This window comes from Branchiostoma floridae, chromosome 3 (assembly GCF_000003815.2).
Source record: "Branchiostoma floridae strain S238N-H82 chromosome 3, Bfl_VNyyK, whole genome shotgun sequence".
Taxonomy (NCBI): Eukaryota; Metazoa; Chordata; class Leptocardii; order Amphioxiformes; family Branchiostomatidae; genus Branchiostoma; species Branchiostoma floridae.
This window is the reverse complement of record NC_049981.1, coordinates 1,778,955-1,796,136: the sequence shown is the minus strand read 5'-3', so window position 1 is coordinate 1,796,136 and position 17,182 is coordinate 1,778,955. Positions and strand designations below refer to the sequence as shown.

The 17,182-nt window shown below is 39.5% G+C and overlaps 1 protein-coding gene across 1 annotated transcript in view; it reads left to right on the top strand.

Annotated features, from left to right (window-relative positions):
- The window catches only part of LOC118411994 (talin-1-like), a 144,974-nt gene that overhangs the window by 41,428 nt on the left and 86,364 nt on the right, over positions 1–17,182 (top strand). Inside the window, exons 3-8 of the mRNA XM_035814545.1 lie at positions 10,908–11,076; positions 11,863–11,960; positions 12,377–12,451; positions 13,819–13,873; positions 16,024–16,109; positions 17,136–17,180. Of these exons, the coding sequence (XP_035670438.1) occupies positions 10,941–11,076; positions 11,863–11,960; positions 12,377–12,451; positions 13,819–13,873; positions 16,024–16,109; positions 17,136–17,180 (495 nt within the window). The 5' untranslated portion in view covers positions 10,908–10,940. The remainder of the gene's footprint in view (positions 1–10,907; positions 11,077–11,862; positions 11,961–12,376; positions 12,452–13,818; positions 13,874–16,023; positions 16,110–17,135; positions 17,181–17,182) is intronic.

The following is a 17,182-nucleotide window of genomic DNA, read 5'->3' as shown; positions in this document are numbered from 1 at the left end:
CTACTTGGTCCAAGTTAATGTACAGAGATTAGTGTTGTTTACATGAAGATGGGATTTTAAAACGCCAGTAGAAGTTGGATGCTTCAACTAAGAGGTTTCTATGTTGCGAAGTTGACCATTGTTTTGAGTATCGCCCATTCACAAGTTTTCACAGATAATTAAGTCTCTGGACCTGGACCTGATCCTCTGGACCTGGACTGTACCTGGACCTGAATTTTCTGTACCGGTACCCACCCCTAGTGTTGTATACCCTGGGAGCCAGCCGGGATCGAGCAGCTTAAACTCCCCCGGAGTACTAATGTGAGATCTGCGGGCTGACTGCCTTGGGTCCCCGAACAAAACTCTCTAGCTACCCGGTCCTGTCTGGCTCCCAGGGTAAGTGTTGTATGACATTGTCTAGTTTTCAAGCAGGCTATGACAAAACCAACCGTCAAAAATATCTGCCATAACACAGTTTACATATCACATACACGTCTGTGTCTATGTTTTTAATTTGCGATCATGTGACGATGATTAAACAACATTTGTAGCCTGGACCTAAAGTTCCAGAGTCAAGTTAAGAGATTTAGTATTAGTACCTTTGCCCAGGGCACAACCTAGGGTTCACTTGCGTATTGGTTGCTATATTTTAACACAGTGATGTCACAGGTTGACCATACAGGTTTCCGGAGTTGATTAGCTTTATTACATTAGTGTTGTTAATCCTGGTCCCCTGGGGTACGGGTACAGGGACTGCACAGTTTAATCAGTCTGGTACTGACAGTACTGTAGTCATTATTCTCTCTGACCCACTTCTGTTTGTCATAGGGGACTGGAATTGTGTTGGATGATACATACATGTTACTGTTATGTCTTTACTATAGTTTGGAGGTACTACCATTGACCACCTCTCTGTAAAGCCCAGCAGGCCATTTATTTGGTGGTCCCTTAGATTGTATATAGATTCGTCATTGACTTAGTACTCTAAAGCTTTCATATGCTGAGTAGAACAGTAACACTGTAGGACCGTGTTGGGTGAATTGACTGTAAACCCAGAATAAAAGACTAAATACAGTATAGAGGTATGAGGATGTTCAGGGTTGTGGTTGAAATTTGATATCTCCAGTGTTGGTGGAAGTGGAGAGAGGAGAAAATGTGCTAAGGATACATAATGGTTAGTAGTGTTCTCTCTGTTTCCTTTTTCATTCATTCATTCATTCATTCATTCATTCATTCCCTCATTCATTCCCTCATTCATTCCCTCATTCATTCCTTCATTCACTCACTCACTTATTCATTCATTCACAGACTATCTTTCTGGCTTTTTATCTTTCTCTGCCATCATGTCTTCCTTGTCAGTTGTACAGAAAAGTGGAGTCAGTCCACAATGGACATTGCATCTTGGGCAGTATTTTCTATCTCTATCCCACATTCCGTTGGTAGTTCCAGAAACAGGTGTCTGTGTTAGTGTGGCCCGGGGGGTGCAGGATTCATGGGTCCAGTTTATTAGGTTATTAGGGGACAAAAACTGTGTACTTAATGGAATCCTGCTCCAAATTACATTACATATTCAGCCAATTAGAGCCTCCCCCCATCCATAATTCATCAACATTGGGGACAATTTAATCAGGGCGGGGGAAAGAATCGCCCTTCTGTTCTTGTCTTTCCAACGGAAAGTCTCCCGGCTCTCTCCCTCCCTGCCTGCTTCCCTGGGCGTTCGTACGTTCCGTGTCAAAACATTGCAAAACTTTCTCTCAACTCCTCCGTTACGACAACAACTTCGGTAGAACGTTGAGATCGGTAGGGCGGAGATTACTGGGTTGTTACCATGACGATGGCGGGACAGGCGTGGCGAGGCCGGTGCGTCGCCGGCTGTGTTGGTACTGGTGCAGCTCTCCTCCCCAGCCGGGTGCTGGTGTGTTTAGAAGGCATATATACCCACGGAGCCAGCGGCATTCCTGGCATAGCTGTGAGGACCCCGGCATGCAGTCTCTCAGTAAGGACAGAGGATGCTGCTGGGGGGACCAAGAGACGCTTGTTTCTAGCCGGAACGTCCGCTCGGGAATCCCGAGGCTGTCCCGTACGCCCACGTAGGATTCCTCGGAGTCTGGGATTTTACCTGGAGGAATTGCGGAGGGTTAGGGTTTGGTCCGGAAGGCAGGGCGGTGAGATCCCATCATCAGTATAGGGTGAGTGGATGAGTGAGTGAGTGACTGACAGACCGATTTGGGTTCTCTATCTTTATCCTTGGTAAATCACCAGGCAGACAGACGCCATAATTGGGCCTAGCAGGCCCCACAGTTTTTTTTATGCCCTCGTTTCTCCCCAGTTTTATACTATTGCGAACAGTTTGGAACCTCTGCTTAGGTTTGGCTGATATTTTTGTGTAAGGTTTCAGCAGGTTTTAGTTGAAGCAGGTGCTGGATCGGGTCCAAATTGGTGCCACGACCTTGCCAAGTTTGGGGGAGGGGGGCGGCCTCTGACAGCCACACAGACCTCTCTGTTTCTCTTACTTCTCGTCTTTACTTACAGCAGATTTTTTCTCAGTGTAGAAAGTAGAGAACTTACAGTACTGTAGAAATAGATACGTACCTTTCAGTGGTACAACTTGGTGATAAGGTAAGGTAGAAATTTGTTCATGTTTCCAACTGTGTACTCTAGGAAGTTTTGATGTTTTTCATGCACATAATTTGTGTACAGAAATTAGAAGTTTTACTGTACTGTAGAAATAGATATTATATACATTTTAAAGGCAAATTGTTGTATTGCAAAGTAAAACTTTGTTTAAAATGTTTGTTTCAAGCTGCGAAGTGTTCATGAATTGGAAAATTCACATGATTTAATGAATGTTTTTTTTTTGTGCGCAAAATTTACAAGATTCACAGCACAATTAATAGAGAAAGGAATAGTTACATTTTCAAATTACATTATGAAATAGTGGCGAATGGAAAAACAGTATCATTTCTATTCCCAGCTGCGGGCGTGCACACTAATAATGAGGAAGTGTTTACATTTTAGTAGTCAAGACAAAAAATAAACAAATGCGGCACTATAACAGGATCAAAGTGTACATTTTATTTTTAAACCCCAGATATGTATAGTTGTCCATGTAGTTTCTCTTTGGCTGTTGATGTCAAAGGTTTAAAAGTGAAAGTACATCCAGAACTTTCCCTAGCTGCTTCCTGGCCCTGTGTTGACACAATGGAGGAAAGTGGTGTGTGGTGTTGACATACAAACTTCTGGTGAGTGTGTTTTCCACAGCCCCTTAGGGGAGACAGATGTCATCCTCTACTTAAAGACCTTTGCTTTGCACTATTTGAAATTCCTTCAGGTGTAGGAATGTCAAAGTTAAGGGTTGGAAGCCAGTTCCTGAATTGAAGGTTCTCTGTCAGTGTGTGTTGTTTTGTAGATCCTTTGCTTCCTTAAAATTCCTCTCGGTGTGCAATTTAGGGATTTTTAATGATTGAAAGTCAGTTTCCTAATGTTGGTGTTATTTTCTTCTCCGCTTCCGTGACTCCCACTTGAAGTTGAAGTGAAATGTTTTTAGATTTTATTTGTGTTGTATATTTTCTGGTTATGGTCCTCAGTAGATTTGGTGTACTGATTAAATCTAATTTTCATATCAAAAGACGGGAGAGGTTCGAAAACAGCCAGTCAGCCAACAAATTCAACCTACTAGTCACATAGTAGGCAAGGATGGCACAGATGCAAGGTTTCTTCCACAGTGCCAAGAAGGACCGCATTTCCTTTGTCATGTTCTCTGTTTCTGTTTCCTCAGAATTCCTGGGGGTGTAGAAATGTCCAAAAGGTTCCTTGAGGTCTGACTGTATTTCCCTACCTCTGTCAGTTTCCCCCTCCCCCTTACTGTATGTTATGATAACCTGTACCTGTAAGTGGACCCTAAAGTCACCTTGTCTATCTGCAGAATCGGATGGGAGGAGCTTAGCACAGGACAGCTAACTTAATTTTACGGATCACATTGGTGTACATTTTGCCCACTTCTTTCTATTGGCAGTATTGCCTGTAATAAGGCTTAAGAAAAGAAAAATTGTGATCAGGCCTGTTTTGAAATATGGAAAATATTTGTGGCAATGCCCTTATTTGTAACCAAACTTTTTCTACAATGAAAAAATACATTGAATTTTGAATTTTCACAAGTTTGAAACAGCTGTACTTTCTATGCAAAATGAGTGCAACCCTTTCTCTAGTGCCTAACATGGAAACCTACAATTTTTGCCAAATGTTTACATTGGTAGGCTAAATGTTACTGTAAATGCATTTAAGTTTGCAGGGATTTCCTTTCATGGTAACTGGAAACTGGAGAGTTCAGGGTGGCTTTAAGTTCGTGGTAGCACCATAGACTGTACTAAAAAACTATAATGGAAAATTGTTTGCGGTGGTTTGGCTACCACAAAAACCGCAAACGTAAAACCATCACGAACATTTCTGCATTTACATGTACAGTAATGTTTCATATTTTATGGCACTCTAGCTGATATCATGCATGAAATACAGATAGTAGGCACAGAATCACTTAAGGCCAGTAACCTTCAAATCCTGTTACCATACCATGTAAGTGTGCCCAGATGGCACATGTTGTCCTAACTTTACACAAACATGGCTGCTGGACTGTACAGAACTCTCACAGAAAACCTGAACCAGCAGGGTAACATCAACGTAACTCACAAAGGCAACCTGTGTTGGTTGTTTACTTCTCAAATCTTCTGTTTGTGAACCTCTTGTCTTGTGTATGTACAACAAAGTACACTATAGTACCAATGAACTGGCTGTTGTATCCAGTTGGTTTATCCTGTTTGCATATATAGAATCTTGTTTCTACTGACTAGAAAATGACTAGAAAAACTTTTGCATTTTGACATTAAATTTTCATTCAAACGTCCTCATCGAAAATTTTTTTTTGCATGTAGAATCTTGTTTCTACTGACTAGAAAATGACCAGAATTCACATTTTGACAATGAATTTTCATTGAAATGTCCTCATTTTTGTGACAGTCATGCTCTAGGTACAGTACTTTTCCTTCATCATAATCATTATAACTATATAATCATATGACTCTGTTTTGATGTCCATCTTCCAGTATAGCATTGTCTCTTCAGAGTGTAAGAACCAGGAAACTAAATTGGTATGGCATCATCCATCAAATTGAGATTGCATGGCTGGTTCCAGTGTTTGGACAAGTGAAAGTTGATTCCTTTTTTACAAGTGAAAGTTGACTTTTGGCACACAAGGAACTAGAGGGTCAACAGGGCTACACAACAGGGCTATTTAAATACCCTTAATGGTTAATTAGGCAGATGAGGGATAATAGATTCCTTGCTATTTCAGGGGGGAAGAAGAGGGATGTTATGTAGGGTCAAAACACTTTCCTTTCCCAATTGTCCAATGTTTCTGCTTTTACATGAAACATCATGGAAGCTTATCTGTAAATTGGTAGTAATCGTATTCAACTTTCTTCTAACACAAAGGTACATGTATGTACGGATCAAATTTTCAACGACCACTGTTGCCTTCTTCAGGATCAATACTGATGACCTATCACTTCAGAACGTCAACTCGTTCTGGCCTGGGTGCCATCCTTTTTAGTGTACAGGGGCGACCAAAATATTTTATAGGGGAGTGAGTATGGGAGCCCTGGTAAACTGGCACCCAGTCTACACCAACTGTACAGCACAGCACTCTGACTGTGTCATTATTGTTCTATTATCGCAGATGTTGCCAATTGACAATGGCCCTGTTTGAGGACACCGCACCTTCCAAAATTAAACAGTCCCAAGGTCATCCATTCCAAGGTCAATGTCGTTAATTTTGCACCCTCTACACCCCTATTCCCCCATCTGCTAATCACTGCATTTTATGTCTGAGACAACGTATGAATAGTAACAAAACTGCCCACATGTTTTGTGTTCGTTTTTCTTAATAAGGATTTTTTGTACATCTGTTTGAATTTCAAATGTTTTGTTTGATTGGACTCATGACAAATGCATATGATGTCATGGTCTGTATTTGCCTTGGAGTTGAAGCAAGGAGCTTTTATATCAAGGAGCTCCTTGCTTGGAGGAAGGTCCAGAAAGATTGCTTTGTGATTTAAAGAACATTACAACATTGGGAAAAGTGTGCTACCAATAGGCTTCCATGGAAACTGTAGCTTCTTTCTAAATTGCGGATTTCCTGGTGTGTGACCTTGGTACTGCAGAGGAAGTTCTGTTTTTTGTATCTTTTGACTCAGACATGCTATGTATGGTCTTTATTTTTCGGTGGCATATAGCTTGTGATAGATGGAAATAGTGATGTGGTTTGCGCCTAGTAGCTTGCTTTGGAACTGCAGGGCCGTTTTTGTGAAAATATTTTTGGCATAGAATTTCTGTTGGTTATTGCGAATTGTCAATCAACATTTGTATAATTTGTGGGCAGCTTGTTTTGCTTGTCGTCTTGGATTACCTTCGTCAGAATGGCGGAAGGTTATGTTTTGAATTTGAGCGTGTTTGTCTGTCTGTGTGTGTGCGTGTCTGTTAACAGCTCGAGAAGCCTTGGATGGATCCTGATGATATTTGGTAGGTGGGTAGGAGTCACGAAAACGAAGGTCAAGTTCGATAATGGGCCCCCCTAGCGGCTTCTTCTTAAGGTACTGCAGCAAAACTTTTTGATAACACTTGTTCTTGACATGCTGTGGTTGTGATGTTTAAGTAGTAAATAGCCCTTGGGGCAGAGAGTAAGTGCTGTAAGTTTGGACCCCCTAGTGTCTTTTTTGGAACTGCAGGCGTCGATTTCCTTTCAAACTTTGTACGAGAATAACTCATTGAAACAAGATGTGTCAATCCCTACACAAACGTACGTGAGTTTGGCTATGTGTGAGTTTGTTATGTGGACATTTCTGACAGGAAGAGCCACATGTTTGCCATTCAGTGTCAGGACAGGAGGTATAATTAGTACTGGAGTCAAGGCAGAGGGCAGGGAAGTGGTCACCATGTCAGTCATAACGGGGCTATGGCAGTTTACGTACTTATAGTTTCGGAGTGCTTAAAGATCAGTAGAACTATTTAAAGTATATGGCACTGTATGACTCTTTACTACGAAAGTGTATCCGCACTGGATATTCTATTTATACCAATGTATCATGGTAAGCTACGGCTATGACTATGCCTATGCCTACAACTGATTAAAAAGCTATGGGACTGATGATGATGATAATGACTTTTTGTCTTGCACTGGGATAGCAAGAAGAAATACATGTATTGGATGGATTTGGCATTTGCGGCGTAGTGTAAGAGTGAACTAAGAAAGCTTGAAGCCCTCTTGCAGGTTCACTCCAAACTGCAGATTGTTAGGATCCAGAATGTGATGCTCTGAGTGATAGACTCATAAAGTTGGACATGTAGAAACACAAGTTTAGATTGGACAGAAAATCCAGGGGGATAGAAAACCCTTGTCCTGTGGAGCAAACCCTAGCAAAGAAAGCCCCTGTTTCCATTTGTATTATGTAATTATAAATTTGTGCAAGAAATTATTGTAAATACGCTGTTACATGTATGTCTTGTATGGAAAAAAAAAGAACATGAAAAATTGTAACCTAACCATGACAAGAGTCCATTCATCTTCAACAAACACGCCCTACAAGGAACATACTTGGCACCAGATATGACTTGGCACCAAACTCCAAACTCCTTTACAAATTGTCAAGATCCCCTTCCATTCTCCCAAAGACAGTGACCTTGACAAAAGACTTAATATCCTGCTGGAGGAGCTGTCATCTCCTCAGACCTTTCTTAAGAAACAGGAAATGAAACGCCTCCAGCTGGAGTGACCCGGGGACAGCAGGGCAGGAAGGAAGGAGGAAGGGTGCCAGGATGGGGACAGGGGACCTGAAAAGATACAGGAGAAACTTTGTGTCATCATGTTTCAGAAAACCTGATCAATTTTCTACAGTTACACTGTATTCTTTTATCCGTCTTAGGTTAAGTTTCATGCCTTCAAGTACCAGAGTTACGAACCTAGGATTGATGTGTTCAAAAGTTCTTATTTTGATCAATTTTTTACAGTTATTCTTTGATCCATCTTTCTAATTCTTAGGTTAAGTTTCATGCCTTCAAGTACCAGAGTTACCAACCTAGGATTGGTGTGTTTAAAAGTTCTTATTTTTCCAGAACTGAAATTTGTTATCACCCGGTGAAGCACAGTAGGGGCATCTTCTCTGGATAGTTTTAAAGAATACTTGCAGATAGTTAATGCAAAGGTTAGGTGTGACAGGTCGTTCAGTGTAATATAACCAGCTGCTGCACCACAATTTGTAATTTGGTCAGTTTGGAGTGGCATATCATCATTTTTCATATTTGATTAGACATTTTTCAACAAGTAAATGATAGCAAAGTACCACTGCGCTAGTAGAAAATAAGCATAGTGGTCCTTATTTTAGTATAGAGGCGGCAAATTATAGGGTTAATGGCCTGCTACGCTAGAATACACTAGCTAGAGCCCTGCAATGTATGTTGCACAGCAACAAGTTAAACTGGTACGCTAGCCCAAGGATTGAATTGGACAGAGATAAAGTTTAAACATAATAGAGACTAGAAATAAGAGTATATGGACATTCATATGTTGATTTCTACAGATAGTAAATAATACAGATGATAAATAATAATTCATAATATCTACTATCAATATTATAGGTACACTGCTATGTCCTTTAACTGTTAACTGTATGCTGTGTGCCCAGTGTTGTGGCCTGAACCCTCTGCTCTGTTTTCCCTGTGCTATTTTCGTGGCCATTAGGTCCCTGCCCCCAATGCCAGGCATGTCCACACCACACTGTTGTACCCCCAAAATGGAAAGAGCGCAACCCAGATCTTTTCCTGGAGATTAATGTTAGGGGAAAACATGCCTAACTTAACGTCCAGGCCACCACAAAGGGTTCTCTAACACGTAGGCAGTACCAGGGATACATGTATGTATGTGGGTGGTGTTTGGGTTCCTTTGTCAATTGTTAGTGTAACTGCGTGTGTGGTGGTTCTAGACGAGAGATTGTTGGGGTTTAATTTTGCTCCAGAGCCCAGAGGGAAGTGGTGTAGTTCCTGTTTTGACATTGATCTTTTGTAAAGAAAATAATCTGTGGCTTTGGGGTTAGCTGTGTTGAAATTTGGGCTAGAAACTATTATGCTACAGAGATCATAGTAGTTTTAGAATGTTTGGAGGGGTTTTGTAGTTATTGCTGCAACCAAATTGTTTGGAAAATGCATCTAAAACAGTAAATGTTCCTCGATTTCATGCATTGTTTATTCAGAGGGGTCTCCTCATATTCTACTATCAGATACATGTTTATAAGAAACAGAGGTTTGATTTGTGCTGTTACACTATAGTAGTATAATTATTTACTTCTTTAACTGTTCTGAATATTTTAACTGTTCTGAATATTTTACTTTTTATTCAATGATTTATCTTAAAGCAATTTATGCCCTGTTTATCAGTGAGTCCTTTAAGTTTTGTCACAGATTAAGTCGATATAAGACTTAAGAGACTGCGTGACTCATCAAAATTTCTTAATAAATGACGTCTTTCGTCTATGAAGAATGTTTCTTGGAAAGCTGGGAGCATCGGTCCTTTTTTGGAGTACAAATTGTGTTAGAGGTATGACTCACCCACTCTGCAGACGTGTTAACCCCTGGCATGCTGAGGTAGTCGTTTGGCTCCATGGTTGTCATAGTTATGGGTGAACTTAGCCGGGAGAAGGTTGAGCAAGAGATGCACTCATATAAGCTAATCAACTTAGGGCTTCATTTTGAGTTGTAAGATATACATTCTAGTATTTCTACATAGGAATTTTAGTATGTTTTACAATTATCATATTGACAACAATGCTGTTTCAAGGACTGGTACCTCTTTCATGGGATGGAAACACATGCTTTTTGGGACTCATGGCTGTGTTCAAAGAGGCAAGATTTTACAACAGAAATTAATGTAGGCTCCCAAACAAGGAGTAGGACAGAAAAATTTAAAGCTGGAGACTGCCCTAGTTGAAAATGATACCTCTAGATATTACAGCAACAATCATAGAACTATCCTATCTATAATTTATTGATAATTGATTGATTTAGGATTTCTGTGATGAGTTATGATACTTAAAGTATCTAAATTTGATTTTAATCTGACTGAAGGATTCTAAGGGGAAAGAAGAAGAATTTCCTTGAGGCAATAGAGAAGACATAAAGCTGTTGTCTGGTATTTTATCATTAGTCTTATAGATTGACTACAGCTGCTAAGACGTGACTGAAGTCTTAATAAAGTCTTAAGAAGATGTCTTATCGTACTGAATCATAACCGGGGAGTCATCGCAGTATTTCTGTGATGGTCGGTCAGGGGTGGTATTTTGGGATGATATAATTTATGTCCAACAGCTGAAGCCATATACATGTAGGCCTGTAGTTGTGTCGTATTTTATTTCTTTAGTGCTGCTGTTGCTTGCAAGTAGGGCTTTAAGAAGCAGTCTCTGATGTTTGCTTATATTTCTTGGTAATCAAAGATTCAACTTTTCTACATTGGTATTATTATACCTGAATTGATGCATGATGATAAGTAGCTAGTGGCGCAATGCAGCTTCTCTAACTTAGTCTAAGGCTTGTGTGTCTGTTTTAAAAAGTCAACTTGGAAATGAATGATACAGTTTTGAATTGTATACTTCTTAATAATATAATATCTTTCTTTCACAGCTTGTGTTATCTTATGGATTGTTTTGTATGTACATTTGTCAAAGTTTGTTTTAAGCACCCTTGAATACCAATATGTAAACACTATAAAATAATTCAACTGTTTTCCAATTCAAAGATTGAACTAAAAGAACTTTAAACCAGTTTTCTGGCTTTGTTCAGGATAATGTTTCATAAAACTCATGTTTCTTGTTTTGTTTATGTTTCTGCAGATTTTGAGGTGAAGACGTAAGACAGAGACCAAGATGGCGTCCCTCTCGCTGAAGATCTCGGTGAAGCACGCCAACGTGGTGAAGACTATGCAATTCGAGCCCTCCACCATCGTGTACGATGCCTGCCGCATGATTCGGGAGAGGATACCCGAGGCACAGATGGGGAATGGTATGTCAGCCAATCACACGTGGATTTACATTTTCTCATCCAATCAGTGATGGCTTTACTTTTTGATCATCATGTCTCGTCCAATCAGAGATCGTGGCTTTACATTTTGATAATCATGTCTTATTCAATCAGAGATGGCTTTACATTTTGATAATCATATCTCATCCAATCAGAGATGGCTTCAAATTTTTCAAATTTTCATAGACCCGTCTCATCCAATCAGAGATGGCTTCAAATTAAGACCCGTCTCATCCAATCAGAAATGGCTTCAAATTTTTCAAATTTTCATAGACCCGTCTCATCCAATCAGAGATGGCTTCAAATTTTTCAAATTTTCATAGACCCGTCTCATCCACTCAGAGTTGGCTTCAAATTTTCATAATCATGTCTTTAAATTTTTTAGATTTTCATAACTCCGTGAGTGATAGTGAGTGATCCAATCAGAGATGGCTTCAGCTCTTTCAAGTTTTCATAATCCTGTCTTACATATTCATACTCAAGTCTTACCAAATTAGAGATGTTTTTGAAAAGTTTTGTCCATTCAGAATCAAACTCTTAACATGTCTGTCTGTAAAATATATTTGAAGGAAAATATTTTGATTTTTGTGCGTGCGATTTTGCAGGTGATTTGGGCTATTATGGCAGTTAAGTACTTTACATATTTAATGTATTGATTAGTCCTTAATGTGTACTAGTTAAAAGGTCCCTACTAAAAAAACAGGCTGTCTGCATACTACAACGGTTTCTGTGTAATGACAACTTTTTGTCCCTCCCTATCCCCCATAGCCACAGAGTTTGGAATGTTCCTGGCAGATGAGGACCCTAAGAAGGGGGTGTGGCTGGAGGCGGGGCGCACACTGGACTACTACCTGCTCAGGAGCGGGGTAAGGGCCATCTGGGAATGGGGTGAAAGCTGAGGAATCAAACAGAAATGTGCTTTCTGTAAAAGTAGTGAAGGAATGCATACATTTTTTCAGTACCTTTTGTTGTGAAATGAAAATAAAATCTTAGATAATGTTGTAAGAAAAGCCTTGCGGCAATGCCACTTGGTATTGCAGTGTAACACTGGAGACTGAAATGAGGGAAAGGCATTTTCTCAAATTTTGATGGCACTATGAAGTATTCTAATGGTGCTTACATACAGCATGTTCTTTTATAATATGTGGTTATACCTGGCAACTTATGAAACAGCACATTTCATTCAGCATGCGCGTCATCTGTTTAAAAAAAAATGAGATGTTTAATAAAAGAAAAAAGAGTTTTAAGAAGTTTTCTAAAGTTGTCTTGTTGTGTTTCTCAGGATCTGTTGGAGTACAAGAAGATACACAGGCCACTGAAAGTCAGAATGTTGGATGGAACAGTCTATACAGTCATGGTGGGTATCTTTAACACTCTTTTACACTCGATATTACCTACACCAGGCCAAGTTTACCTGTACTGGTATGCTCCAAGACTTACTGTAGTTTTGATCAGACTGGAAACTCCTTATGAAACCATTTCAATTTTTTTAATCCACATTTCCTATGTAATATCAATCAGTAACAGGAAACCCAGCCAGTATATGATTGGTGCAGGTTAGGTGCAGATAGACGTCAGTGAATGAATTGACAACCACAGCTTTATTTTCACCAACATTTTGGTTTCCATCTGTTTTCTTTCTCAGATCAATTCTGACTGGCTCACATTGTACCGCAGCAATATGTGTCACTGCTTAATACAGATGTGGTCAATGAAAATAAAGCTGTTGTTGTGTAAAAAGAGTCTCTTTATTCAGTGATGTACGAATCCAGCACTAACCTGAACTAACCAGTAGCTATGACTAGTAATACACACCCAGTACTTGGACTGGTGCAGGTCAGGTGCAGAAAGACTGCAGTCAAACCTGCTTTAACCTGTATATTCAGGTGAACTTTCCAGCTCCACTGTACAATTGTAATACCTTTGTACAGCTTACTGTTTGAGAGACCCACCCGTTGGTGTGTTCCACTCATGAAAAAGTATCCCCAGAGTTAATTAAACTGATGGGGGGGGTCAGTACGGCCATCTGGCAGCTCATTCGTCTTGCGTTGAGTCGTACGTTTGGCGATTTATCGACAGCGCCGACTGCAAACTAAATTAGCCAGAGTGCTGAGGCCACTTTAGTCCATACATCAGCCTGAAACTGAATCAAGCTTAGGCAGCGTTAAAACAGCTGTCTGTAGCACAGCACTTTTTGTGTTAACTTTTATAGTATTTTACAGTACAGAATGTTAGTAAAAAGTTGATATACAGTAACGGTTTTCAGAAGATTGACTTGGGAAATAATTTTGTAGGCAAAATAATATTGTATATGTACAACAAAGAAACGGGATTAATTGCAAATGTAAAAGGATTTGCATCGTAATGATATAATGTAGCAGAAAGTCATTGACATTTTTCTTTAGAAATATGATGCAATCATTTTGTGACTTGACTTTAGAGGCTCTTATCTAGATATGACTCACTATGATGTAAATGTTGTTGCCTAATGCAATGCTATGATTATTTTGATATGACATGTTGTTTTCTAATATCATGCTATGTTTACTATGTATATGTAATTCAATGTTGTTAAAAAGTATAATTTTATAAATGAAATATTGTTCATTAATGTGACGCTATGTTTACTGTGAATTCATGAATTTTCTCCCCTAATGTTATGCTATGAGTACTGTAATTTGAATGTTGTTCACTAATGCGGTGCTATGTTTCCTGTGCTCCCAGGTTGACGACAGCCACACAGTTGCCCAGTTACTGGTCACCATCTGCACACGCATCGGTGAGAAACCTTCAAAAATTATGTATAATAATATAAAATTAGATTAAAAAAGACATATCAATCAATATTTCCATCTTTCAAAAGTTGAGTTTTTGGTCATATCATTTCATGGTTACAAACTTTGCCTCTGCCAGTTAGCATCTCTGTAGTAGCTGACTCCCTGTCTCCCTCTTCAATTGAAAATTACAAGTTTTGCAGAAGAAATATTGAAAATGTTTTTCTGTAGCCATCATCATACAAAAGATCAGGAAAAATCCAAGCCTCTCAGAATGACTCAGTGGTTAACTTTGTCGTAATGCTCCTGAAAAATACAAGAAAATTTAGATTTACAGCAGGAAATATGGTGTCAGCCAATAAGCACAGAAAAAGACGCCAGCTGTGGGTTGACACAAAAAAATACGTAGGAAGGCGCCGAAACGAAATTTCTGTAAACAAGGAAGACCGAGGTCAGGGGCGGTGGATGAAGCTGCGGAAGAAACGACCAACTGTGACGAAATCCCAGCGGGGGTCGCAGAATTATCATGTAAAGGGGGACAGAAGTGTCCGCAAGTACCCCTTGGTTGGGTTGGAGGACGCAAAGGTTGGGACCTGGGCAATTATGTTGTCTGTATGGTTTCCAGTCAGGCAGAGTTGGACAATACAGTTTCTGGGTCATTAAACATTGTCTTCAGAAGGGGGTCTACTAATTAGGGTCTTGATCTGGTACCCCTGTTTTAGAAATGGTCTGTCCCAATTACTAGTAGAGTGTGAAAGCAAAATGGACTGTGCCATTGCTTTATGGGGATTTTGGCTGAGAAGTGCTGCAAGTGGGGTGGTCCTGTCGATCTTTCTTCATCTTGAGAGAAGTGCGGCTTGCCAACCCCTATTTTGAAGTTCAGTGTTCCAAATCTGTGTACATCCTATGCAGGAAGTGGGTCATTTTATTTAGAAAATGGGGGTTGAAGATACCATAGGAAATTGACAAATGTTCTTTTAAACGTAGGAAGAGTTCATGTTGAAAAAGTCTAATGCAAATTGTACCGAAGAAGAAAAGAAGTGTGTGGGTTGTAGAACTTTGGTTTCTTAAACACAGCAAGACTTCCTACCGCCTTTGAAACGCCACTTCCTTCCCCCTAGATTGAGTAATCGGTCTGCGGTCTCAAGATTAGCATTTTTCAAAACGGAAAACACAGATAAAAAGATACCTCCTTTTGTCAGCGTCAGTCGTTCAGAGCCAGAAAACGGTCACGTCTCAAGACCGTCACCATGTCTTGGCAAGGTTTAAGACTAAGTAGCAGGCTTCACAGAGTCTTGAAGATGGTTCTAGTTGTCTTAAAGATGTACAGCTAGAGTTTGAGGTGTTGGCAGTGGAAGAAATTGAACAGGATTGTCCTGTGGTTCGGAGAGGGTTTCAAAAAGGGATAGTAAGAATTGCACAGCAGAAAAGGTAAGTAAGACTAATTGACGGGTTTTCATCAAACTTAAGTTGGGTTGGAGCCAGCTTACTGTTATTATGAGGCCATCCTTTCATGTCAGGAACACTTTCAGGAATTTATAGCTATCTCTAGCAAAAAATTGAATGATGTGTATGATGTATATTTACTCCAGACCAGTCATATTGTATTTGTCATAGTATCATTAGTTTCTAAGAAGAAGAAGAAGAAGATTAGTTTCTATGATCTAAGAATTAACAATGTTTCGAAGAAGAAATAAACATTAGTGAAGTGTTGTGTCATCATATTTCAGAAAGAGCATGTAAGTGTACATTTCACCAAAAATGATGTTCAGATTGTTTGTTTTCAAAGAATTTGGCATCAATATGTATGGGCTGATTTAAAAATTTTGTGGATTAACTTTTTGAAGCATGTCTTAACGTCTTTATAGCAGAAGCAGGAAGGAACCTTATAGTGCTATATTGCATAAAGCTATTCATGCCAAAAAGCAGTTACTCATTGACAAGCAACTGGATATAATTTTGGAAAATGATGATTATCCAGTAGCTTGAGTAACTGCATTTTGGCGTATCTTATTACCTGGATGTCTAACCTTCATCAACATAAAGTTGTACATGTCTTCATCATACTGTATTTCTTTATAGCATAAGTTGAAAGGAATCTTAAATTGCTGAATTATATGAAGTTGTTCATGTCTTCTTCATTCTGTTTCTCCAGGCATCACAAACCATGACGAGTACTCCCTGGTGCGAGAGGGGGAGAAGATTCGCGAGGCGGCCGAGCCCCCCACCCCCGTCAAGAAGGTAGGGGGAATCAGCGTACGTATCGCTTTCTGTTTCATATCCGCAGACACCGAGGACTGGGGACCAATTTGTATCATCAATGTTAACGCCAGACAGAATTTCATCAACAAGTGGATGCTTCCCAAAGTCTCTTTCTGAACAACTTTTCATGTAAACAATATTTTTGAAAAGAATAGAACTTTTATCCTTGCACTTTTGCTGAAATCTCAAGTCTTTAAGATTCCTGAAGATTTTCATGAGATTTAAGAAGTTCAATATGTTCTACTTCAATGATTTTAGTACTATGTTTGATTTTAGCTTTACTTAATGGTCAAATTTTGTTTGGTGGTAAACATTGATGATCATGAATGGTCCCCTGTTTTTCCTATAAGGGAAGTTATCAGAGACAAATCCAAAATAATTTTGAACGTCACAAATTTTCTTCTCATCTCTTACTTTGCCTTTTCCCTTCTGTCTGCTGCTATGCTGAACTGTCTTCCCTGGTTGTCACAACCCTATGTCATAAAGTGGATTGATCTGCTGCTATCACACTTTGGCATCTTTGGAAAGATTATTTTGAAATAATTTAGCAATAAAAAATCATAAAAGTGTCCCAGTGTCTTACTGGAATAATATTTTACCACTTTATTTGACATCTGGGTGTTCTTCCTGAGAAAGTTTTTTGTTTTTTTCTCTTCTATCTTATGCTTTGAACTGATCAAAATTGCTGCTACAGGGCTATTCCATTAGAATGCATTAGAAGGGAGTGTGTGCTTTAAAAAAAAAAGAGATATCTAACAGCGAAAAGTGAGTGACCTTGAAAAATTATCTTCTTAAAACCGAGAAAATGTATGGAAAAATAAAGTACCTTCAACAGCTTCTTTATTTGCATCCCTCCCCAAAGTTTTAATGGAATGGTCCAAAGTTTTATTTTGTTTTTACCATGTTCACTCGCTCTGTCATCTCTTCTCTCCTCTTTTTCTCATTCCTTCCATCTCACCATCTTTCTTCTCTCGCTCCGTCCGTCTCCTCCGCCCGCTGAATAAGAATTACTACGGTACGATGACGAGAACGATGACACGGCTCAGTTTGGT